The sequence below is a fragment of the Apiospora phragmitis genome, assembly GCF_038363925.1.
Source record: "Apiospora phragmitis strain CBS 135458 chromosome Unknown utg000014l:1.0-1827420.0:1.0-1829600.0, whole genome shotgun sequence".
In the NCBI taxonomy this organism is placed as follows: Eukaryota; Fungi; Ascomycota; class Sordariomycetes; order Amphisphaeriales; family Apiosporaceae; genus Apiospora; species Apiospora phragmitis.
The window spans coordinates 1480913-1503505 of NW_027117414.1; the positions used below are offsets into that span (position 1 = coordinate 1480913).

The following is a 22593-nucleotide window of genomic DNA, read 5'->3' on the forward strand; positions in this document are numbered from 1 at the left end:
TGCACTGCCACAACTGCGAGAAGGCCATTTGGATGGGCGCCCTGACGCTGAATTTATTTTTTCGAAATGTGGCAGACAGGAGCGATCCATTTGAAAAATACACCGCGCTATGGGTAGAGATGGGCAGTGCCAACACCTGAAGTTCTTGCGTGAGAACACTTCATTTTTCGAAATGGTTGCGACTGAGATGATATGAACGCAAGCTGTGTGAAGGCAGGTTTGAATAAATTAATCAATAAACTGCAGTTCAGGATTCTGCCACTGTTGATACGAAATAACGCCTCTCGGACCGTCTAATACACGTCTAAATCCGAATCAACGTTGAAGAACTTTTCAACGCATCGTATTTTTCACGGTTATCCAGCGTTGATTCCATACCAAGTACACGTTAAAGGTTTTGGCAGTCGTTTATTCCAGTGTATATATATTTGTACTACGGTTTGTCTAAGCGTTGATTAGAGACGCCTTTCTCCTACGGAAGTGAGTGCTTACGCCAGATTGCCGATCTCACGTCTCCATTCCAACCGAGCCGAACCGAAACACCCCCGCCAATATTCGGGCCCGCCTCCACATTACGGGTAGAGACTCCGTTCCGGACACCAAAAGAGGAAAAGGGAAATTGAACAGAACGAGACCAGTGACGATTTCAATGCCTACCATGCGTGTGTCGTAAGAGTCTTGTGTCTGAACGTTGCTGTTACCTACCCCAGATTATTCTCCTTTGGCGTTTCAGGTCCCACCAAAACCACCCAATTTTGTTAAACGTCACGTAACGGGCTATCTAGCAATCAACATTACCATCCCAACTCACCTGAAGCTATCGAACTTCTCTATTGTTTCCTCATAACCCTATCAGTGCACTATCCCCGGAGTGTCATGTCCCAAGACAAGAAGGCCTCGCAGGTCTCAGAACTTCCCAGCAGCGTCAACAACAGCAAGACACCCACGATCCCGCCCGCGCCATTGACCCGCGATGATGACGAAATCGTCGCGTCGGCACCCGCCGGCGGCGAGGGCGCCGTAGAATCCCAAGACGCCCGCGGCAGCAATTTGGGCAGGACGGCTAGTACCGCTACGATCCAGTACCCCGGCTCGCACATGCGCCCCTTGAAGCGGCGCGTGCTGATGTTCTCGCTGTGCCTGGCGCTGTTCCTGGCGGCGCTGGACATCACCATTGTGGCGACGGCGCTGCCGACCATCACGCGCGAGCTGGGCGCCAACGCGGCCGAGTACTCGTGGATCGGCAGCTCCTACCTGCTGGCGTCGACAGCCTCGGGCCCCATCTGGGCCAAATTTTCCGACATTTTCGGACGTAAGTCGGCCCTGCTAGCCGCCAACCTGCTGTTCATGGCGGGCAGCCTCGTCGCCGCCCTCGCCCGCTCCGTCGGCATGCTCATAGCGGGGCGGGCGGTCCAAGGATTAGGAGGCGGGGGGCTGACCGTTCTGGTCTCCATCGTCATCGGCGACCTGTTCGAGCTCAAGGACCGCGCCAAGTATTACGGCATGACTGGATTAGTGTGGGCGCTGGCCGCTGCTCTTGGGCCAGTACTTGGAGGGGTCTTCACCAGAAGCTTTCGTGGAGGTGGTGTTGTAAGTGTTCATTCACGCCTGATAAGAAGCGCCTCGCATTTGTGTGTGGTTGGTGCTGACATGAAAACACAGTTTGGATCAACCTGCCTTTCGAAGGCATTTCGCTTGTCGTCTTATTTGTCGTTCTAAGCGTCGATTGGCCGAAGGTAAGCTTTCTGGATGGCCTCAAGTCGCTAGATTGGATCGGCTCTGTCATGATCGTGGGCGGAACCATCATCTTCTTGTATGGGCTAGAGGCTGGTTCCGGCAACCAAGCACCTTGGGGCTCCGCCCAAGTCATCTGTCTTCTTGTCTTCGGCATTCTCCTGCTCATTATGTTCTTCCTGTACGAAGCCAAACTGGCCAAGAACCCCATGATTCCCGTGCGGATCTTCAATTCGGTGACCAATGCCGCCTCATTTTCAACGTTCTGTATGCATAGCTTCATATTCATCAGCTACGACTACTTCCTGCCCTTGTACTTCCAGGCCGTCCTGCACTTTGAGCCCATCATCTCCGGGGTCTCTCTTTTCGCCATGGTCGTCCCGCTCTGCTCCATGACGATCGGGGCTGGGTATTATGTGAAGAGGACCGGCGACTATCTGATCCCCATCCGCGCGGGGTCCATCGTCATGACCGTCGGCACCGGCCTCTACATCTACCTGGACGCGACGACCAACTGGGCCAAGATCATCGTGTTCCTGTTCGTCGCGGGGCTCGGCGCGGGCCCGCTCTTCCAGACCCCCATGCTCGCGCTGCAGAGCCACCTCGACCCGCACGACATCGCCGCCTCGGTCTCGGCCATGACGTTCATCCGGAACCTGTGCACGTCCGTCTCGATCGTCATGGGCAGCGTGCTGCTGCAGCGGACGCTGGGCGGCGAGGGCTTGAGCGATGGCGTCGGGCAGGGCACGGGTGACGCGGCGGCAGGGCAGCAGGTCGGGCCATCGCGGGACACGTACATGTCGGCGCTGCGTATCATGTGGATCTTCTACACGGCCATGTGCGGGGTGCTGATCATCTTGACTTGGCTCATCAAAGGCAGGAATATTAAGGCGGACACGAGCAAGAGCAAGGGTAGCGAAGCCTCGGATACGGAGAAGGGAGAGCACAAGTCTGAGCCCGTGTCGTAAGGGAAAAGACTGGGTTGGAACAACGCTCGGACTAACTCTAAATCAACTATACACTGGAATAAACGCCTGTTAAAGCGTTCAACGTGTACTTCGTACGTAATAAACGAATGGAATAGTAATTTAATATTCTATAATCTAACGTTGATGTCAATTTCGGCGTCTAATAAACGGTCTGCGAGGCGCTATTCCGTACGTAAACGGTAGCAGAATCTTGAACTGAAGTCCAAAGGTCCAGCGCATGTCTATTTCAGGTTAGGGTGTTCCTGTCCCTTCGCCTACCTCATCCACCCGCCAGTACGGAGTACTGCATATGGAGTAAGGAAAACTAGATGTGTTCATATGCAGTAAGGGTATATAGACATGCAGTTCATTTACTGTACATCTGGTATTAGAAATTCATAGAGAAATTGTAGAAAGTGTATTGCGAGCAGTGGGGAGCAGTGGGAGTGCGCGGCAGCTCCAACATGCTTGTCGCCCACTAAAGCCAAGCAATTTAGCCTGGAATACTGCATCTCAATCGGCAATGCTCCCCGACAGCGTTGCACTGCATTTTGGTCCAGCTATGGTCGTGGTCTGGAAACACCAATCAATCCACCACGTTCCTCAGATGCGATACAATAATAGAATGAAATGGAGCTGACAATACGTAGAGTGCTCGCCACACATAGCATCCTACTGTAAGTATGCAACTATATAAGAAGGCAAGGGTAGAATCGGTTTTGCACTGCATGAGGTTTTGGTTTCTTTACAACCATTGACTTCGCTGCAGCCACTAATTTACCCCGCGCCCCGCTGAAGAACGGCCGCCAACCCGCAATGCGCCTCACTAACTTCCTGGGCATCCTCGCCCTAGCCGCAAACACCGCCATGGCGCAAAACACACTGCCTCTGCGTATTGTGACCTGGAACATCCGCTGGGCCACGCCGGTGCGCGAGATCAATGAGATGCCGTGGTCCACGCGCGCGCCCCTGGTCGTCTCGACGCTGTCCAAGACGGCGGCCGACACCCCCAACGCCGTCGTGATCGGGATGCAGGAGGTGATCGCGACCCAGCTCGACGACATCAAGACCGGGCTGAGTCAACAGGGGCAGGAGGGGGCGGCGCGTGGGCGCACATCGGCGTGGGCCGCGACGACGGGAAAGACAAAGGCGAGTTCAGCCCCATCCTGTACCGGCCGTCGGCGCTGCGCCTGCTCTACAACGAGACCAAGTGGCTGTCGCCGACGCCGAACACGCCGTCCTTCGGCTGGGGCGCCGGCAGCCGCCGCATCGTGACCATCGGCGTCTTCGAGCACGTCGGCACGGGCCGCCGCTTCGTCGCCGCCAACACGCACCTCGACAACCTGAGCGCGCGCGCCCGCAGCGAGGGCGTCCAGGTCGCGCTCGGGCGCATCCAGGCCGTTCAGCTCGAGTACGCCGGCGAAGAAGGAGAGGAGGGCCCGCTGCCCGTCTCGCTGACCGGCGACTTCAACTCGGAGCCCGGCCAGGACGCTTACACTGCCGTCACGGGGTCGGGATACCTGGGGGAGTTGTGCGAGCTGGCGGACGCGTCGCAGCGGGTCGGGCCCTACGAGACTTACACGAGCTTCTCGTCGTGGAAGAAGGGGTCGCGCATCGACTTCGTTTGGCTGGGGCCTGCGTCCGATACGAAGTGGACAGTCAGCAGGTACGAAGTCGTGGACAATGTGGTCGACGGGGTGTATGCGAGCGACCATAGAATGGTCTTTGGCGACGTCGAAGCGGCAGCCTAGATTAACGCTGTGCTAGCACGTCACTAATTGATTGTAGTTTCTGTGATGTTCACAATACAAAATCCGTCGAAGCACCTCGGTCTATTTCGTCGTTTTTCTTTCTCCGTTGTCTATCTGCCCAGGAACGTACCGATCTAGCAGGCAACCATTATTCCTAACCCTGCCACTACGAAAAAGCATTCAAACGACTCGGCTAGGTAACCTATCTGGCCTGAAAGGGGATTATTCGAAATGCGCTTCACTTCCTTGGTGCTGGACTAACCGCCAAAAAGTCCGTGTTCTCAACTCGGTCTTTGCCAGCGCCCGATATTAACTACCGCTTGGCGTGTATATAATGCGACGGCGTCCAATGCGACAGCGTGACGTAAATAGAGACAGCAGCAATAGATACCAATCATTATACACATAAATCACTGGAAGACGCAAGTTGTCTGTTATTAGCATTCTACCCCAATCTTCTTTTCTTCCCATCATAATAATCAAACGCATCCTGCCATCATGTCTTACATGGAGTCCCTGCCGCGCCCCCACCAAGACCTACCACACCAAGTCCTACGACCGCATCGCCAAGGACCACGGCTTCGAGGGCGCCGGCAAGACCGTCCTGATCACAGGTGGCGCCGGCGGCGTGGGCCTCGCCATCTCGCGCGCCTTCGCCGAGACCGGCGCGTCGCGCATCGCCATTGTGGCGCGGTCCGCCGGTCCCTCGGCGCAAGCGAAGGCCGAGCTCGAGGACGCGCACCCGGGCCTGCAGGTCCTGACGTACGCCGCGTCCATCACGGACCGCGCGCGCACCGCGGAGATTCTGCGCGACCTCGGCGGCGGTGTCGACGTCTTGGTGCTCTGCGCCGGCGCCGCCCACCGTCGCGTCACCGCCGCCGAGGTCACGCTCCCGGAGGTCCGCGACGCGTTCGAGGTCAACACCATCGCTGCCTTCGACTGGACGCAGGCGTACCTCGCCTCGCCTTCGCCCCAGAGCAAGACCGTCATCAGCGTCGCCTCCGCGGCGGCCCAGATGCGCCACCCGATGCGCGCGGCGTACGGGCCGAGCAAGGCCGCCGAGGTACAGATCATGCAGGCGTTCGCCGCGGAGGCGGACTGGAAGCAGCAGCAGCAGCAACAGCAACAAGACGGGCCCAGGAAGGCGGAGGAGGAGGACGAGGCCAAGACCCGCATCTTCTCGTTCCACCCGGGGTCGCTCTACACCCCCGGCGTGGCGGAGCACTTCGCCAAGGACGCGCTCGCGTGGGACGACATCGACCTGCCGGCGCACTTTGCGCGCTGGCTCGCGGGGGCCCCAGAGCGACTTCCTGCACGGACGCTATCTCTGGGCGCACTGGGACGTGGACGAGCTGATCGCCGCCAAGGGGAGGCTGGCGGAGAGCCCGGAGGCCTTGACAATTGGGCTGATACAATTGTAGTGGTAGCGGTAGCGGTAGAAAGTAGGGTTCGACTGAGTATGCTTTGCACGTAGAGATTGCGAATATAGGCGGTAGCTGGATGACTGAAGTTGCTTCCTTAGTTTCTTTCAATGTAATAGTCAGCGCTGACCCCTCAGCAAATATATTTCAGGGCGTTGCCCTTGTCAAGTTGTCGCATTGGAGTATATCGAGGCCACTAATCTTGGCATTAGTGGATATCCACTTTTGCGTGCGACACAAGTCATTACCATCCGACTTGGCATCACCACTGACACCAATGTCAAATCTCCCCACTGGTATGGTCTGGTAACTATCCAGTGTTGGCCAAGCTTGTATCCATATCAGCTCCCCGTTATTTCTGTTGCACAATGCTAGTTGAGGCCTGGAAACCGTACAGTTGCGGAGGCGGCGGTGTATTTTGCGTAGGAGGAAGGGGTAGAAGCTCCGTTAGTGGTGGTGGGTGTTGGCGGCCTCGACGTCCGTCTCGGCCAACATGGCGCTGTCGTTGAAGTGCTGGACGCGGCGCTGGATGGCCGTTGTTATTTTGCCGCGGGAGGTAATGAATTTGATGTATGTTTTGAACCTGCCCCGGCGGCATTCTATGAAGTTGACTCCGCAGGCCCTCTCCATGAGCGGTTGCAGTATGGGAATCGACGCCGCGATCACGATGGTGCTTCCTTCGGCTCTATGCTTCTGTTAGTCCATCTGAGAACGTGGAAGGCGGCATCATAAGTTGCAGTGCTCGTAGTACACACACTGTCCATGTTTGCAAATCCGCATTTGCCCCTATATTAATCGAAAATGAGTCAGTTGTTGGGGAGCAGGCGTCTAAGGGAGACAGCCACTAACAGGTAAAGTCGGGATCCGCGAGAGCAGGAAGATGTGTCGTCTTGTAGACAGCCACAGCACCAGACCTAGGGCTTCCGATTAGCTATCGTCAAGCAGGAACAAAAGCTGGAGTGTTCGGGGGGGTTTAAATCCGATTTCAAGTCCCACAGACAACAGATGGTACTTACAAGACCCCAAGGCCCAGCGCGACGCACAAGGCATTCTTTTTTCTACGGCGCATTTGTAGGCGGTAAAGGACTGCAGACGGATAAATCGCAAGGTAGAAGTCGACAAAGGCCGATAGTGCTTAGAAACCATGAGACCGGCATGTTTACCTCAAGTCGACGCTCCACGATATGGGGAGGGCAACACAGTGCACTTACATCCAGCAAACAAGCACCATTTGACTTGTACATGGACAGGGACGCAGTGGTCCGGAGGGTTGAGCCGCACATCATTGAACGGCGGACACTTCTCGTCGAGCACCCGGATGAGTATGCCAACGGTAGCGAGCAGTGTCAGCTGAACCGTGATACCCATGCCCCATAGAAACATATAGTGAGTCTTCCTGGGGGCGAGGAGGCGGACTAATAGAGCGATAACGGCCAGCTTGGGGATGGCGAAGGACATGACGCTCGGGCAGAAGGCGATATATGTCCAGGTCGTGACGGCGATCTGGTCCTCGCGGCTAAGGGCTTCCACATGGCGACCGAGGTCATGGGCGACGGCTTTGGAAGTGAGAGCGCACGAAGCGATGCTGGCAGCCTGCGATAATGCGAAGACAGATCGTTATCAGCAGCCTAAACACACTGCGTGCATGGCAATGCAAGCGCTGCGGAAGACGATATTTGATGCACCTACAACGGAGAGCATGATCCAATAGTCATCGCTTCGGAGATTCCGACGCATGAACGCCCTTACATAAATCCTCATCGTAGCCACAACTGCCGCTGCGCCCGTGACGCTCCACGTTGAAACAAGCGTGGTGGTGCTTCGGTTCTGGGCCAGATAGCTCTCGCGACCGGGGTCCGTCGTGTTTGTATTCCCTGAAGCGGCCGACATAAACATGGTATGGTGGAGTCGACGAACGACAAACCATGGTGTTTATCACATATAATACTGATATCGCGACGTTGTTGTCACATTGGTATGGTGTTGAAAAATGGAGTGGGAGATGGTCACAGTTGCCACCAAAAGATTTCAATGACAAGCAAAGTGGACGGTATGATCTACTGGGGGTCCCCTCCACGCACGTCCTGGGAGACAGCCCTTTTCTGATCTTCCGCGTACTGGTAACGAAACTACGGCGGCCAGTTGGTAGAGTTTGTCGCCAAGACGAGGTTGCATCAACTGAACTCTTTCCAGAGCATCGTCTGACTTTAGATTCGCCAGCGACAAATGTCAGCGAGCATCTTAGTTCTTCCGACTGAATTCAATTCCACGCCCTAGTCCCTGGAAAGTTGGAGCTCCGAGCACTGGAATGGTATTTGATAAAACTTCAGACGAGAGATAAGTCTGTGAAGCACCAGCTTGCACAAAACGAGGAGTTCAAAATCCACACGACACAGACTATGGTGTAGTACTAAGCCCTGAGTAAGCAGCTAGATTAAGCTGACACTTGACGTGGACTGCTAGTTTGTCAAAGCTTTGCATAATTTGCACTGCTTGTGCAATCATTGTGCGTGCCTCCGTGCATAGGCAGGCATAGTAAGACCGGGGTGATCGCGCCTCCGAGCACTCTCGGACTTTTGACACCATCATGCAATGTCCGACCCCCGAGACCGAGACCGAACAGCACCCGATCTATGATAAAAAAGCGACAAACTCACAGTCTCATCCCTCCCCATGTCCTTCACTCCAGCCTGCAAACCAATATTGCTTCCAATTCATATTTACCTAGACTTTCTTTGCCGCCAATCAATCCATCATGCATCCCGATATGCGCAGCCACCAGAACCCCTGGCACGTCTACCGCGCCGCCATGCGTGGCATGCCATACCGGGGCTTCTACGGTGGCGGGTCTCCCCTCCTTCGATTGGCTGTCTTTGGAGCCGGCTCCTACTTCATCGCGAAATACGTCGTGCGGTACGTTCAGCCCATGATTCTATACATAGTTACTGCAGCGTGCCTCAAGATGGGAGGTCTCCAAGAAGGGAAAAATATTGACCCTTTCTATCAGCGACGAGTTCAAACGCGAGGCTTTGCGCCAACAACAAGAACAGCCAGTGAGGTGCAGCGACTGCAGCAACAAGATCGAAGCCGCCACAGATAGCACGAGCAAGCCATGAGGAAATTAGGCCGGCGAATGCTGCATCGACAATTCCTTAGCATGGTTAGGGGTTCGGGAGCGACCGACAACTGTAGCGTTTTGTGTTCATGAATATGCGCTTGTGTAATAGTATTACGGATCAGGGGTATAACCAATTGCGTGTAATTATATTGCGTTTGGTATTTCATGCAATGTATCTGAACCATCCATTTCCTACATACGATGCCGTTCCTCTGATGTAGGTTCCGTACGAGACAGATTGCCTGTGTCTATTACCGTACTTGAGATTGATGGCTTAATTGAGATAACTGTGCGGTTCAATGCGCATGTGGTAGTTGCCCAACCGTTGGTGGTGCTTTGTATGAGTTGTTGCCCGATCTGGGGTCCTTGTGGCTGTGCCTGTAACTGACTGTAACTGTGGCAAAGGCTTTAGCGGCATCCTTGCTTCATCCCTGAGTGGCCCTGTTTTTGAGACGCATGCTGTAGTTGTGCTGCTATGTGATGTGCTTTAGCCAACCCTTCTGTAGGTGGCTTTCGAACGTGGTCTTTGGGCAGATGTGGAGGGGCCTTGCTCTTTCCTTCAGCGGCTCCGGGAGGAGTTCGTAATTGTTCAGTCGGGCACCTATTTGCGGTTATTACCGAGGGCGGCCGAGATCCTCGGTGACCTACCCACTCTCGGCGTTAGTATTATTCTTTTTGGGATAAACAGGATGTCTCAGGAGGGAATAGAGGCAAATTCTGTAATAAACGGTGAATCCACCCCCTGAGATATTGGGATAACGAGGAATATTGGCTGGAATAGGAAGGCATAATCCCCAATAGTCGCTCACCATCTAAATCCTCGGGACGAAAGACCCTGGGCTTGTCGTCGTCGTCGAAACCGCCTAGGGATGCCTGATGCGCCAATGTTCTATTCTTGCCGTATTGGGTGTCGACGATGCTGGGAGGCTGGAGTTTATAGGCTGCCAGTAGCTGCCATCTCCTATGGCTTCTGTTGCCTGTATTGAACCTGGGTTTCTCAAAGGGGTCTTCAAGTTAATGTATGCCTTGTAGATCGCGCTGGGCGTGGATCTCTTTATGGCCACGGTTAGGTGAATCTTCTAGTTCAATGTGAATCTGAAAAGGGGTTTCGGACATAGTAGAATGGCGAGACGATGATCGTGACCCCAGTCGTTGCCAGTTCTGCGCGTAGCCGGTCTTACTCTGCAACGCTTTCTGTAGGGCCTGTGCCCTCGTGCTGGGCCAATTTGAGAGGTTGTTATCTCGTTTATTGGCTGTTGGGCATAGATATGACATTAATGGACCACTGGTCGCTATGCAAGCGCATATCGTGCCAGCGTGGACTTCGATGATGGACAAAACGAACCCGACTCAGCCCACCATGTTTTGTCGTCGGTTGACAGGGTATGGATTACCACAGCCCAGTGTGCAATAGCAGACGAAAACGTCCCGAGGAGTACTTGGTCAGCTTGATATCCTGGGAACATCATGTTGGTTCCACTTACAAGAAACCGCTGCTAATGACCACACTAAACTCAATCTTCGGTTGCGTAGTTACGAGCCTCTTACGCCGCATCAGGAGAAGAGGTATTATGGCCAGTACCAAATCCGAGGAGACATTTCCAGCACCAAATACCACGTCGGCGGCTTTGGACTGGATGCACCACCCCGTCTCCTTCTGATGCCACGCTTTGTCCCTTGGGATGCACGGCAGAAACCCGGTGACAATGTTGCCCACGAGCCAGTCCATGACGTAGAACATGGCGACGTAGACTGTCCACCAGAGCTTCTGGTTCGAACCGGCCAGCTGGAGGTAGAGGGAGAGCAGGGACATCTTGAATCCCATCGAGCCCAGGAGCCAGAACTCCGACGCGATACCAACCCACTTGTAGCATTGTGAGTTGGTATCTTCGGTGTATTGCCATATGTGCAAGCCCAAGCCGTTGGATGCGGCCATGGCTATCAGTATGCTATATAAAATTAATGAAATAAATGTGGCTCCTACTAGGCCTTTTGACCGATCAGCACATATGAACGAAACACTAAATGGAGGGAGTGATAACGTAAAATCTTCCTTGCTCAGCGTTCTCTTCATCACACCTAGGCTCGAGTAAAGTTGAGCGGCAACAAACAAGAATGTGATGCAGGACATCACCAGCGCACATCTCCACACGTGAACACCATTCTCTGCGGGAAGATTCATATTTGGTAAGACGGAAATGCAGGAACTACCGTCCCATTACAGCTCATAGGGTAGGTGAAATACAGTTTAGACATATTGAGATAATGAGATCGGGTAAGGACATATTATGAGACTCGGTATCATGACCGGAACATGCAGCAGGAAGGAGCTATTGGCGATTCCTAACAACCAACAGTACTTGCATCATTCCTCATCCTCTTCAAGAAACATCGGTAAAAATGAGCACTATGTGCTGATGATCTACATAATTACGTCCCCGTCTTGGTATGTTTCTTGAATAGAGGCGGTGCGTGAGGACTTCCGATTGGCCTTGGTAACGCGGTTGGATCTAGACAATATCTATAAATATGATATTCGCTCCACTGATATAGATAGATCTGGAAGCATGCAAGTTCTCGCCTACAATCCGTTGTTGGAATCGTGCCTTAGATCCTGCGATGAAGCAATGCTGCATGTCAACTTTCCAGGATCAGAGCCAACAGTTACCCCACTGGGCGATCGACAGGTACAGGGGAGCCGATGCCACGAATCCCACGAGGCTATGCGCCAACATACACCCCAATCCGGCAATCTTGCTGCTGCCGGCAGACTGGTCACTTTGTCGGGAACCGCTGTCGCGAGTAACCGCTTTCTTGGGATGTTGGAGGTTTTAGACAAGAACCAGCGTCAGAGTTCCCGGATCATGCACATCGGTTATCAATGCTCGGCTACTTAGTCACTCCGGTGGTTGCTCCGGCTGACGTATGTGGCACCATGGTGTTGGGATAGATAGACACTAGCATCCCTACCCATTCAAACAGGTTCATTACATGCACGCCAGACCTTCTCGGGTTCTCGTCAGACTCCTGACACACAAAGCTACTGTAAGTATGTATAGCCCACACCCACTTCAATGTCGTGGTCGTGTGTGGCTGCAAGCAAAGTTGCGAAGCGGCTTTTATAATCGTATTATTAAGAGATTTAGAACTAATCACACGCACACTCAATTCCGTAGACACAACCAACTGTTCTACGGGCCTGTCCGCCCTAGACAAGCTCCTTTGACGGATCCGGTCTAGCCATTACCCACGATCCACATGAGACGCCACCGCAGCCACCATCTTAGGCACCCATCATAGAAAGCAACTTCTTTTCATAGCATACTTACTTACCTCAGGCTCACCAGGCCCTCATAGCTAAGATCAACTAGCACCGCTATGATGCAGCAACCAGAGACGTTACTGGACGTCTACGAGGCGGTCGACCCGTCGACTTACAGCGACGTCTACTCGGAAGCCCCCGACCCCCGGATCCAGGAGATCGCCGACCTCATGACGGAGCTGTACGAGCTCTTCATCGACATGCGGTACCTCCGCGCCGAGGACGTCGACTTCCCGCCCCACCGGCACCTGCCGCTCCCCACGGCCCAGATCGCCGCGAAGCTGGGCCTGAGCCGCGACGTCGTGGACCTGTGGCAGATGCTGCCCTACGTGGTCCGCTGGACACATCCGGAGTGGAACTTCGGCTCTGACGGGGGCGAGTTCCTGATGTGGGGGGAGTTCCTGACGGACCTCCGGCGGTCCGACGAGGACTGGTTCTGGAGGGTGGGCGTCGACCCTTTCTACGCCCTCGAGGACATATCACCGTGGCACGCCTCATCGGCTGCAGACCGACGGTCCCGCGGGTGGGACCACGAGAAGGGGCCGCACATGCGTCCGTGGTACGCGGCACTCTGCGACATGGGGAACCGCGGAAGCGTGATGATCCTCGACACCAAAAAGTGTATGCACTGCCAATCCCTGGGATTTCCTAACATGATGAACTCTTGATTTGCTAATTTCACGAGGGGGTAACTACTGCGAGATCGCATGTACCTCGTCGAATAAGCCGGCGGGTCGACGGATCCCGCATACCCGCGAGACGGGCGATGGACACGCCCGCTGACTCGGAACGAAAACGACCTAGAGCAGTACTATAGCCGGCCCGCTGCCAAGTTCCTCCGCGACATCATCGCGCGCTTCCGCCACCTCGACTGGATCCCCGGCGGCCTGTACGGCCGCGGCGGACACGACGACTACTACGACAACTACAAGGCCCTCTACCGCTGCGGCTGGCCCGACCGCTTCGACCCGCTGCGCTTCGACCACGAGCGCCGCGCCGGCGGCGATGGCCAGTACAGCTACCGCGCGATCCGTGAGCGGCCACCCCCGACGCCGCGCCAGACGGCCTACGCCCCGCTGGAGGCGCTGTACTCCGCTGGGCTGGGCGGCGCGGCCCACCTCGTGTCGCAGCGCATCGATGTCGTCGACGCCGAGTACCGGCTCGTGCAGGGCCTGTTCGCGGAACACTGGGCCCGCCAGAGGTTGGAGTCGCGCCGCGCGGACGCCGGGTCTGTCGTGCGCCCCAGCCCGACCGAGTGGGCCTAGTCGCAGGCCCGTCTGCGCATCGAGCTGGCGTTCCACGAGGCGGACCTCGAGGCGCTGCGCACGCGGTCGGGTCGCTATGCGAGGCCAGCGTGGGCTGGCGTGTCCGACGGCGAGATCATGCGCTTATACGAAGAGGCCCAGGGTAGCGATCGGATCCCGACACTGCGAACGCAGCTTTCGGACCAGGACGCCGATTCGCGCCGCGTGAGGAAGCTCGGAACGCTCAAGGAGGCCGCGAGGCTGGTGCCTCAGGATGCTTGGGACACCTGGGAAGAGGACATGGCAGAGCGTGAGAGTCACATGAAGGTGAATCAATCCTTCCTTGGAAACGACGAGAGAGCGTTGGATGTGAGGAAGGTGTTGGAGAAGGACATGAGCTGGGAAGAAGTACTCAGTGCAGTTATCTACGTAGCGGAGAAGAAAGAAGAGAACAAGTAAACCTCCAGGGCTGGAAAGAGTCTGTGGCGTAATACCAACGGTAGAGTTGCAGCTTACCAACCTGGGACCAAGTTGGAGGAGAAAGAGTAATGGATGATTGCAGGGTAAGGTTGTCAACTTCTATAGTTTGGTTTAATCAACATACCTAGTTCTCTAATACGTATCTATATCTCGCCTTGCCTTCCGCCATGTCCACGATTGCCTTGTTGGCATCCGACATGGGACGCTTTTGCACCCAAGGCTTGATTTTCTTGTCCGCCGCGAGTTGGAGCATTTCCTGGATCTCCTCAGGTGCACCAATACCGCTACCGCCGACCTTGATACCGCTGGAGATGATGGTGAAGGCATTGATGTTGGGCAGCTCGCCCCCGTCGGGCGCTCCGACTTGGATGAAGGTGCCCTCCACCTTCAGCAAAGCGAGGTAGTCCGTCAGGGGCATCTTGCCGCTCGACACGGTGCAGACGATTAGGTCGAGGCTCCGGGCGTGCTTCTTGGCCCAATCCGCATCTTCCTCGGTGGCGATGTATTGGTCGGCGCCCAGCTTGAGAACGTCCTCGCGCTTGTCGGCCTTGCGCGAAATGCCCACGACCCTATCGGCGCCGAGGGCTTTGGCGAACAGAATACCGAAATGGCCCAGACCACCCACGCCGACGATACCGACCGTCTTACCAGGACCACAGCCGTTCTTCTTGAGCGGGGAGTACAGAGTAATGCCACCGCACAACATGGGGGCGGCGTCGGCCGAGTCAATCCCCTCGGGAATTGACATCACGAAGTGGCCATTCGTACGATTGTGCTTAGCATACCCGCCGTAGGACTTGCCTTCGCCCTTGGGGTACACGCCGGCATAAGTGCCGACCATGCCGCGGGCGCAGTAATTCTCCTTGCCGCTCGAGCACTCCGGGCAGTCAGGCTCCAGACACGAACGGGCCTGGGCGCCGACGCCGACGCGGTCGCCCACCTTGACGTGCTTCACGTTATTACCGACGCGCACCGCCTTACCGACGATCTCGTGGCCGACACAGCAAGCTAGGGACAAGAAAGTGAGTCTACGTCGCACCTTCGGTGGGGTGGGATGGGGAGGGAAGGGGAGGGTCGGAGGGGGTCATGGTGATGAGATGAAGAAGCGCAAACTCACGGTAGGGAGCTCCGCCCCAGCCGGACTTGAGGGTGTGAAGGTCAGAACCGCATATGCCACAGTGGCTAATCTCGATGTCGACGTCGTCCTCCTCCCACTTCTTGGGCTCAAACTCGCCCCATTGCATCTTGCCCTCGACAGCGTCGGGACCGTGACCCAGCCATCCCTCGAATTTGCCTCCGGAAGCCATGGTGAAAGTTCTGCTTAGAGTTGGGGAATTTCAAGAACAGATGTCAAGGAGTGGGATCTGGTCGAGGAAGCATCTACTTATAGGCGGCGGGGAGGCATCATTTTCTATTGTAGGCCGTTGAGTCATTTCCCATCCTAAGGGATTTGAGGATTTCCGGCCGGCACGCATCGTGGCATCATGGGCGCGGATTTGGCGGAAGCTGGGTCGACTAGCACTGGAGTCGTGGGATTTGGCTCCACCGGTCTGCTGGCTATTGTCCTGATCGAGCAGTATCGAGGGGAGTCCATGACGAATCGACGGTCATAGGTTTGGATGAGATCAAATCAAGATTAGGCCGGGAATTAGCCCCCAGCTTTAGCTCGCGGAATAAGGCCGGGACTGCACGGATGGAATATAATTCCCGTATGGCCCCCATCCCTGCAATCGCCCGCAATTGCAACCTTCTAAGTTGGCATTTACTTTGGTTGGGAGAAACAGAGAAATACTTGTCTTCGGCAGATGTTGGCGGTCCAGAAGGCGGTTAAAGAGAAGAAGGAAATCGAGGCTTTCTTTTATGGCTGTTCATGTCATGATGCGCCCATAAAAACATTGCGTGCGCTTCGTGACGTGGGGAAGTTGCGGTAAGCATGTACAGTATGGTCAATTCAAGGATTTTAGTTGTAAGCCTAAGGTTAGGTGTGTAGTACGACTCATTAGCATGGATAAATACATACATGCATAAGTATGCAGTTAACCCTAAGCGCCATCTGCTACCTAACTGTACGTCGGTGGCTGGCAAGGAATGGGGCCCGCAAACGCCGCATCCGCACCTTGCGACGTCGACCTCTTCTTTCTCCTTCGTTCTATCTCCACTTGGCCCTCAATCCCGCATTGACTAGTATTCACTTTAGGTATAGACGTGCATAAGCGCCTGGGCGGACGGCACATCAAAGGTTACTAGAAGCCTAATAATCCGGCACCTAGTGGTGTATCTCTTGTTGGGGGTAGATGTAATCCTCGTTGATCAATTCTGTGATGAGGTGAGGCGTTGTCTGTGTGGCTGGCTGGCTGTCTTGCGTGGCCCTCGCTGCTCTTCTTCCGCCCATCCTGATCGATCTTCCTGTGTCGTGTTGCACGCTTGAGGCTGGCTTCAAACACCGCCGCGAGCGAAACGGCGATCAATTCAGAGTCAGGCTTTGCTGGGCGCGGGGAAACTCCCCTCACAGGTGGTCGAGCTTCGTATGTGGCGATACGTGAGATACGATATCGTCCGGACACGGCGGAGCTGTGTGAGTCTGGCCTTGTCGGTTGCGACGACCTTTCGGTACAGTGTCTCCGAATATCCTCGCTATACGCACGCGCTCGGGGATAATACGCCGATGGGGATCGCATCGACCTCTGTTTGCTATGTTTGCGAAATTTCTCGAAGGCGCGGCTGTAAGAGACGACGTCTGGGCGGCCATAAGCGAAGGGCCCTCAGCCTAATAGGAGCAAAGATGGGATGCCAAGAGCGAACCCAGGCAGCAGCCATATGGTTCATGGAAGACGAAGTGACTCCGAGTGAGGGGTCGATGAAAAGAGGAAGAGGTCCGCCCGTGCAGCAACAAACGACCCAACTCACAGTCGACTAGTGTGGTATCAGAGCTGAGATGAGGGTGAAACGAAGTTCTTTAATAAATACGTTGTCTTGAAGCCAAGAGAGACTCCGCCTCATGGGGAGGGGCAGACACAGCATCGGAAGCGAATGTGCCGGCCGCTATTCATGAGTTAGCTGACCACATTCCACGCGGATGCCGGCCAAGAACATAGGGGCCGCTCTCCACGTGGTACGATGCAAGATGCTAGGCCGCCGTTCAGTGTCCATTAGAGTGCGAGCTGTGCCACGATCGGACGGTCGGATTGTGGGGGCCTGTGCCGGTCGTTTTCAATCAACAGGCTGGCATCCCGTTTTCTTCCGTATGTTGCTGGCTAACCTATTGGCTTGGTGTACGAGGTCGGTTTTCTTGGATCATAAGGATCTTTGGAGATGAATTTCAAGCAATATCTTCTTATCGGGGGGGCGTCGGCTGGGGTGCTTCGTTCGGCTTGGAGGGTGCCATCATCTTACGGAAGAATGACTCGGAACGGTGGTATCGAAACCGAGTGGCTGCTTCGTTGGGGCTTCCAATCGCTCGATAAGAACATTCCTCAATCACATTTGGGAATCGGGCTTCAATTTATATTACGCTGCTGCACCTGGATCTCAAGGCCGCCTGCCGAAAACTTGAGACGAACGTTTGCTTGTTTGTTTAGACAGATGGTTTTAGCAGACCTACCATCGTGGCGGGAGAGACGGCGAGGTCAGGCAATTTGCCTACTTGATGGCCTTACAATTTACGTCGTGAGCTACCGGAAAAGAAGTCGTCGTGTTTCCATCATGACGAGTCGGGAAAGGTCTCATCGATAGTTCAGGTTCCTCGAGCCAACTTGGTCTGGTCACCCCAGCCTATGGGTTTTGCCGAGTGCTTGGGCCTGGCCCGGTAATCTCCCCCAAAGTCTCACATAGTACGTTTGAGTCATGGAGACCCTGTCGGTGCACTTACAATAGCCGATATATGGTCAAGGTAGCTGCTAATTGTCTTCTAGAAGCCTTCCAAAAATCTCGCCAACAGGTGAATCAATCTCTGTCGCTTCTGACCAGGCACGTATCTATAGTACTAGTTAAGGTTTTTTTGATATTATCCCATCCCTCCTTTCTAGATTGTGCCGTATCCTCGGGGCCCTGTGCCATTGTCTTTCGGTCAATCGGATTTCTAGGACAGCCAAAATCAGAGTTTGACGAATTGCTGGCCGACAGCACCCCCTCACTGGGTCTGCCAGGCTATGCCCTTGGATGCTGCCCCGGTCCGGCCATCGCTACTGGCTTTCCCCGCCGCCTTCGTGCCCCGAAACAAAACAAACAGCCTACGCGTTGACTCCAAGATCTGGCGAGAGGCCTTCTTCTGAACCTCTCTACTGATCAACATCTTCCTCGCTGATGCCTCTACGATGCCGCCCGGCCCTGTTGGAGCTATTCCACCGCCTCCAGGTGTGACGCCGAACTTCGAGAACCCCGAGGACATACTGCACACCATCAATCTGGCCGCGCAGATCCTTTCTATCGTCATCATGACGTCTTTTCTGGCCTTGCGTGTGTATGTAAAGGTGAAGGTGGCTCCGCCCTTCCTCCTAGACGACTGTGAGTCGCTATCACTCACTTGCTCTGTGTAGGGAATTGAACGTGCTGACACCGGTGCGCGACTTTAGGGGCTTGCTGCATTGCTTGGGTTCGTCTTCGCGACTCGAATTCTTCCATTTGCCATCTTTCGTCGGCGTCGGGTGGCTGACCACGTCTTCAACTTTTAGTTCCTTGCAGTGGGATACAGCGTGACGGCCGTGATGAGTGAGTAAACCATCCCCGCCGAACTAGGATAGTTCCGAAGCTCATATTGTCGAAACCAGTGGGACATTTCGGTGGAGGCTATCACGCATGGGATTTAACGGTCCAAAACTACGAAGGGTTTCTCAAGGCACGTACACTGGATCTCTTCCTGTGTTGCTGCTAACTCGCGTCTACCTGAAGTCATTATATGCAGACACCTTAGTCTATGGGCCCAATGCATGGTTTACGAAAGTACGCACTTCGCCAAACCTACATCTTGCTTGGCACTCCATCCCGAGCGGTCAATGACTAATATTCCGAACGTTAGTTCGCCTTGCTGCTTGTCATAGCACGCGTCTTCGGGACATTCAGAGCGACGCGCATCAGTGCCTGGGTCATCATCATCTTCATGCTCTGCTACTACATTCCCGTGTTCATCATCAAGGTCCAAGTCTGCCGCCCGATCAACGCCTACTGGGACCTGAGCATAAAGGGAACAGACCTGGTCTCTCAGCGCTACTTATTCGTCGCCGATACTGTCATCAGCACTGTTAGCGACATCGCAGTTCTATTGCTTCCCATCCCGGCCATTTTATCACTACGGATGCACATGGTAAAAAAACTGAAGATCTGGTGCATGTTGGGGTTGGGAGGCATTGCGACTATGGCTAGTATCGTGCGAATGGTGATTGTTATCAGGTTGCAGAACTCCAAAGACCAGAGTGTCGATTTTGTTCGTTTCAACTTGCTCGGGTATGTGAACCTTCCCTTTATGTCTTCTACTCCCCGTCTCCCCCCTCAGGACCAACTTCCCTCGTCCTGTGTCTCATTGTATTTTCGATGGGATCCGAGTTTTCCGAGCTCTGCTACGCGATCATCTTAGTCTCTAACGTCTAACCTTTTCTTGTAGCACTGCCGAGGTCACTATTGGTGTAGTTTGCGCCTGTCTACCAGCCCTCAACCTCCTGGTATCCCGACATCGGTTAGCGTCAAGGGATAGCAGTGACCAATCGCAGTCGAAATTCATTTCAGTGCTTAAGAACATCAAATTCCTGCGGGGTAGCAGGCTGCAGACAGCACCCCCTATCACACCCTTGCAGATAACAAATGTGACGAGAAACAACAATAATATTAATGATAATGACTTAGAACTAAGGTAGGAGCTAGATTTTAGGATATCAAAACATAGATTCTGCATTGGGGGCAACACTTTGTGCAACCCTGGGATTTAATGGACTATGCGTGAACCGGTATCGTCTCCCAAACAGGAGCCTCTCCATAGGGATGAAATGTTCCGCGATCGAGAATCGTACAACCAAATGCATATAGAAAACGTCAACAGAATAAAGCAGCTCTCTATCCATATTGGATTACTATGTACTGTCATTCAAGTCTTCTTTGTGGGCTTGAACCCCGTCTGTTCGGTGCATAATTGGACAAAGAGAACTAAATCCTTTCTCGTCGACACGATGTATCGACCAACTGCGTGGCCTCAGTGTAAAATTGTATCAGACCATGTTTCCACCCACCCCTTTTTCAGCAATGATATAATCACTTCGTCCTAAACCTTCCTCAATAGGCGGCGGTGCGCTAATGAAGCATTCGATAGTGTCGCACTATGTCGTGTTGCCCGAGGGATGTGCAGAGCCCCATTGCTCCACGGAAACGACAGATCGCGGTTAATCCCCCCCGTTCTCAATCGCGTTCCGCGCCTATGTCGCGTGAGAACGGGCGAAACTCAATCCCGTTCTGTCGCGAAACACTCTTCAGAATCCTGGTTTGATGTGCTTGTTCTCCTTCGGGTCGATATCGTACTTTGCCCGCAGCGTTTCAAAGGCCTCCAGCACATCGTTCTGGTACCCGGTGTGATATTTTCATTTCGTGGCCCGCGGGATGTCGAATTGGAGGTAAACTAGCTTTACCGTACGGACAGTCTTGCGGTCCGGCTTACTGGCTGCCGAAGCCAGAGCAGCGCGGTACAAAAGGGTTGTGTTCCTCCTCCCACCCGCCGTCGTCGTACCGGTAGAAGGTCCGGTCTCGGCAAACCATGTCATCGAACTTCCAGTCGAAGTCCCCGGCCTTGTCGTAGGATGGGAGAAAGCCGAACTTGGCTGGAAAAACGCCGCGTTTGTCGATAAGGCGGCCCACGGTGTACAAGAGACAGAAGAGGTAGGCATCGATCTCGATGGGGGGCAGAATCGCGCAAGTGGAGGTTGGTTCGGTACGGGAGGATCTCAGAGAAGTGGAGGAACACCGGCAGGCGGTAGAGCTTGGCGAGGAGGCAGGTGTGCTGCCACTTGCGGCGGTTGGCGCTCAAGGCGTCCGGAAGAAGTTCCATGACCTTCGGAAGGTACAGGCAAGGCTGAAGATTGTCCACGGGTTACGTTGCTCCCTGCTCCCAGCATTTGTATTCACCGTCCAGGTGAAGGCAACCCTTGCGGACGCAAGGGGTTTCGGACGGCCATCTTCCACATACCTCTTCTAACTTGACTTTCTGATCATCATTCAAGTCGCCGAAAAGGTCCCCGACCTTTATGTTCTTATACCACGGAGGGGCGGTCGAAGACATGGTTCTCTAATACTTCTATAGAGTGATTAGCTGCCTTGACTGGATCTGACTGTATGAGTTCAGTCGACACGTGGCATCAAGGACAATAGGAATTAGTGATATACCTGGCTGATGACTACACTCTGTACGTTTGGTCGTGAGAACAAAGGGTGGATCGAGTTGTGCAAGTATCCCTTGAGTGTGAGAAAACCGGTGGCTAAAGATTTAGTGAGCTTATGTCTAATACGGACGGTAGATGGAGTGTCTAAAGAAAAGGTATCGATCGGGACGAGTAGTATTCCAAGACGGGGGGGGCAAGGGTCGCCCCCGGAGATGCGAGGCCTAATCAAGCAGAGAGTTGGCCTACATAAAGCGGAATAAATGCTAGAGGGTCAACAAGGAAAGGCTTACCTAAGACAAGGTGTATTCGTGAAGCTGATTCCTGGATCCGAAAGGGGTGATGAATATTCGGCGCGGGTGGCGAGCAGGATGACTGATTAGGCTAGTAGTGTTTACTATTTACGGCCATAAACTGATTGGGCTGGTAGTGTTTAACGTACGTCACCCCATAATTGACCCCCCCCCCTCAAAATTAATGGTATAAATCGACCACCAACTTCAAATAGTAACCATTCCTTCAATTTTGGACTATAATGCAATCGCTTTCAATAGTAGATACAGTAGATCTTTTAGAATCTGATTCCTCAATTTCAACGTGATCTGGCCCCTCCCTTGTACGTTGTATGCTTTCAATCGATGCAAATTTCGAATTCGGACTAATCTGTACCCTTCGCTTCTTTTGTGGCCTTGCGAGCTCCAACCTCTCTTTTAAGGATTGGATTTGCAATTCCGCATTAACTAATAGATAGTATTTTTCGTGGTATCCTTCTTAGATCTTCCTGAATAGCTGGCGTTGTGTGGCAGGGTCATTTTGACCCAATTGGTGAAAGTGTCGAATCTGGCGCTCCAGATCAATGCTCCTTTTTAGTGTTGACCATAATACTTTATTAGCTAAAGGAGTCTGGATTGGTGTAAGGGCCTTATCTTGGCTAGCTGAGACCTGTGTTGTCTCTTCCGGTCGCTTTCGGTTGCTGTTTTCGAGTAAAAGAGGGCTGGTGAGTGGCTTGGCAACACATACGGGCCAAAGACCACTACCACGCCAACCACCCTTGATATTCTGGCCGATAAAGCCTTTTTCCGGGCTCTAGCATAGCGTATAAGGAAGTTCCGTTTACCGATAGGGGCTGAATCCGTTAATAAGGTTAGGAAACCGATCTCCTTCCGGCAATAAGCCTTTATAGGGACAAAAACCCTAACATCG

At 54.0% G+C, this 22593-nt stretch overlaps 10 protein-coding genes across 10 annotated transcripts; 6 read left to right on the top strand and 4 right to left on the bottom strand.

Moving 5' to 3' along the window:
* Positions 1-876: 876 nt before the first annotated feature.
* On the top strand, positions 877-2702 carry PG994_015088 (uncharacterized protein; the record flags this gene model as incomplete). The annotated part of the gene is made up of 2 exons (XM_066866497.1): positions 877-1576; positions 1663-2702. The coding sequence occupies 2 exons, from the start codon at positions 877-879 to the stop codon at positions 2700-2702; spliced, it is 1740 nt and encodes a 579-aa protein (XP_066708173.1).
* An 816-nt stretch (positions 2703-3518) lies between these two features.
* Positions 3519-4453, top strand: PG994_015089 (Endonuclease/exonuclease/phosphatase; the record flags this gene model as incomplete). Its single annotated transcript, XM_066866498.1, has 2 exons — positions 3519-3722; positions 3782-4453. 2 exons carry the CDS (start codon positions 3519-3521, stop codon positions 4451-4453), a joined length of 876 nt encoding a protein of 291 aa, XP_066708174.1.
* Positions 4454-4787: 334 nt separating this feature from the next.
* On the top strand, positions 4788-5927 carry PG994_015090 (uncharacterized protein; the record flags this gene model as incomplete). The annotated part of the gene is made up of 2 exons (XM_066866499.1): positions 4788-4817; positions 4989-5927. The coding sequence occupies 2 exons, from the start codon at positions 4788-4790 to the stop codon at positions 5925-5927; spliced, it is 969 nt and encodes a 322-aa protein (XP_066708175.1).
* A 394-nt stretch (positions 5928-6321) lies between these two features.
* PG994_015091 (uncharacterized protein) lies at positions 6322-7770 on the bottom strand (the record flags this gene model as incomplete). The annotated part of the gene is made up of 4 exons (XM_066866500.1): positions 6322-6559; positions 6891-7008; positions 7086-7467; positions 7513-7770. The coding sequence occupies 4 exons, from the start codon at positions 7768-7770 to the stop codon at positions 6322-6324; spliced, it is 996 nt and encodes a 331-aa protein (XP_066708176.1).
* Positions 7771-8629: 859 nt separating this feature from the next.
* PG994_015092 (uncharacterized protein) lies at positions 8630-8990 on the top strand (the record flags this gene model as incomplete). The annotated part of the gene is made up of 2 exons (XM_066866501.1): positions 8630-8787; positions 8837-8990. The coding sequence occupies 2 exons, from the start codon at positions 8630-8632 to the stop codon at positions 8988-8990; spliced, it is 312 nt and encodes a 103-aa protein (XP_066708177.1).
* A 1248-nt stretch (positions 8991-10238) lies between these two features.
* PG994_015093 (uncharacterized protein) lies at positions 10239-11174 on the bottom strand (the record flags this gene model as incomplete). Its single annotated transcript, XM_066866502.1, has 2 exons — positions 10239-10314; positions 10477-11174. 2 exons carry the CDS (start codon positions 11172-11174, stop codon positions 10239-10241), a joined length of 774 nt encoding a protein of 257 aa, XP_066708178.1.
* Positions 11175-12370: 1196 nt separating this feature from the next.
* Positions 12371-14017, top strand: PG994_015094 (uncharacterized protein; the record flags this gene model as incomplete). The annotated part of the gene is made up of 3 exons (XM_066866503.1): positions 12371-12935; positions 13074-13549; positions 13604-14017. 3 exons carry the CDS (start codon positions 12371-12373, stop codon positions 14015-14017), a joined length of 1455 nt encoding a protein of 484 aa, XP_066708179.1.
* Positions 14018-14162: 145 nt separating this feature from the next.
* On the bottom strand, positions 14163-15345 carry PG994_015095 (zinc-binding dehydrogenase; the record flags this gene model as incomplete). Its single annotated transcript, XM_066866504.1, has 2 exons — positions 14163-15046; positions 15156-15345. 2 exons carry the CDS (start codon positions 15343-15345, stop codon positions 14163-14165), a joined length of 1074 nt encoding a protein of 357 aa, XP_066708180.1.
* Positions 15346-18351: 3006 nt separating this feature from the next.
* Positions 18352-19724, top strand: PG994_015096 (uncharacterized protein; the record flags this gene model as incomplete). The annotated part of the gene is made up of 4 exons (XM_066866505.1): positions 18352-18541; positions 18778-18876; positions 19075-19477; positions 19679-19724. The coding sequence occupies 4 exons, from the start codon at positions 18352-18354 to the stop codon at positions 19722-19724; spliced, it is 738 nt and encodes a 245-aa protein (XP_066708181.1).
* Positions 19725-20490: 766 nt separating this feature from the next.
* On the bottom strand, positions 20491-21293 carry PG994_015097 (uncharacterized protein; the record flags this gene model as incomplete). The annotated part of the gene is made up of 4 exons (XM_066866506.1): positions 20491-20577; positions 20647-20835; positions 20880-21065; positions 21201-21293. The coding sequence occupies 4 exons, from the start codon at positions 21291-21293 to the stop codon at positions 20491-20493; spliced, it is 555 nt and encodes a 184-aa protein (XP_066708182.1).
* Between the last annotated feature and the right edge of the window lie 1300 nt (positions 21294-22593).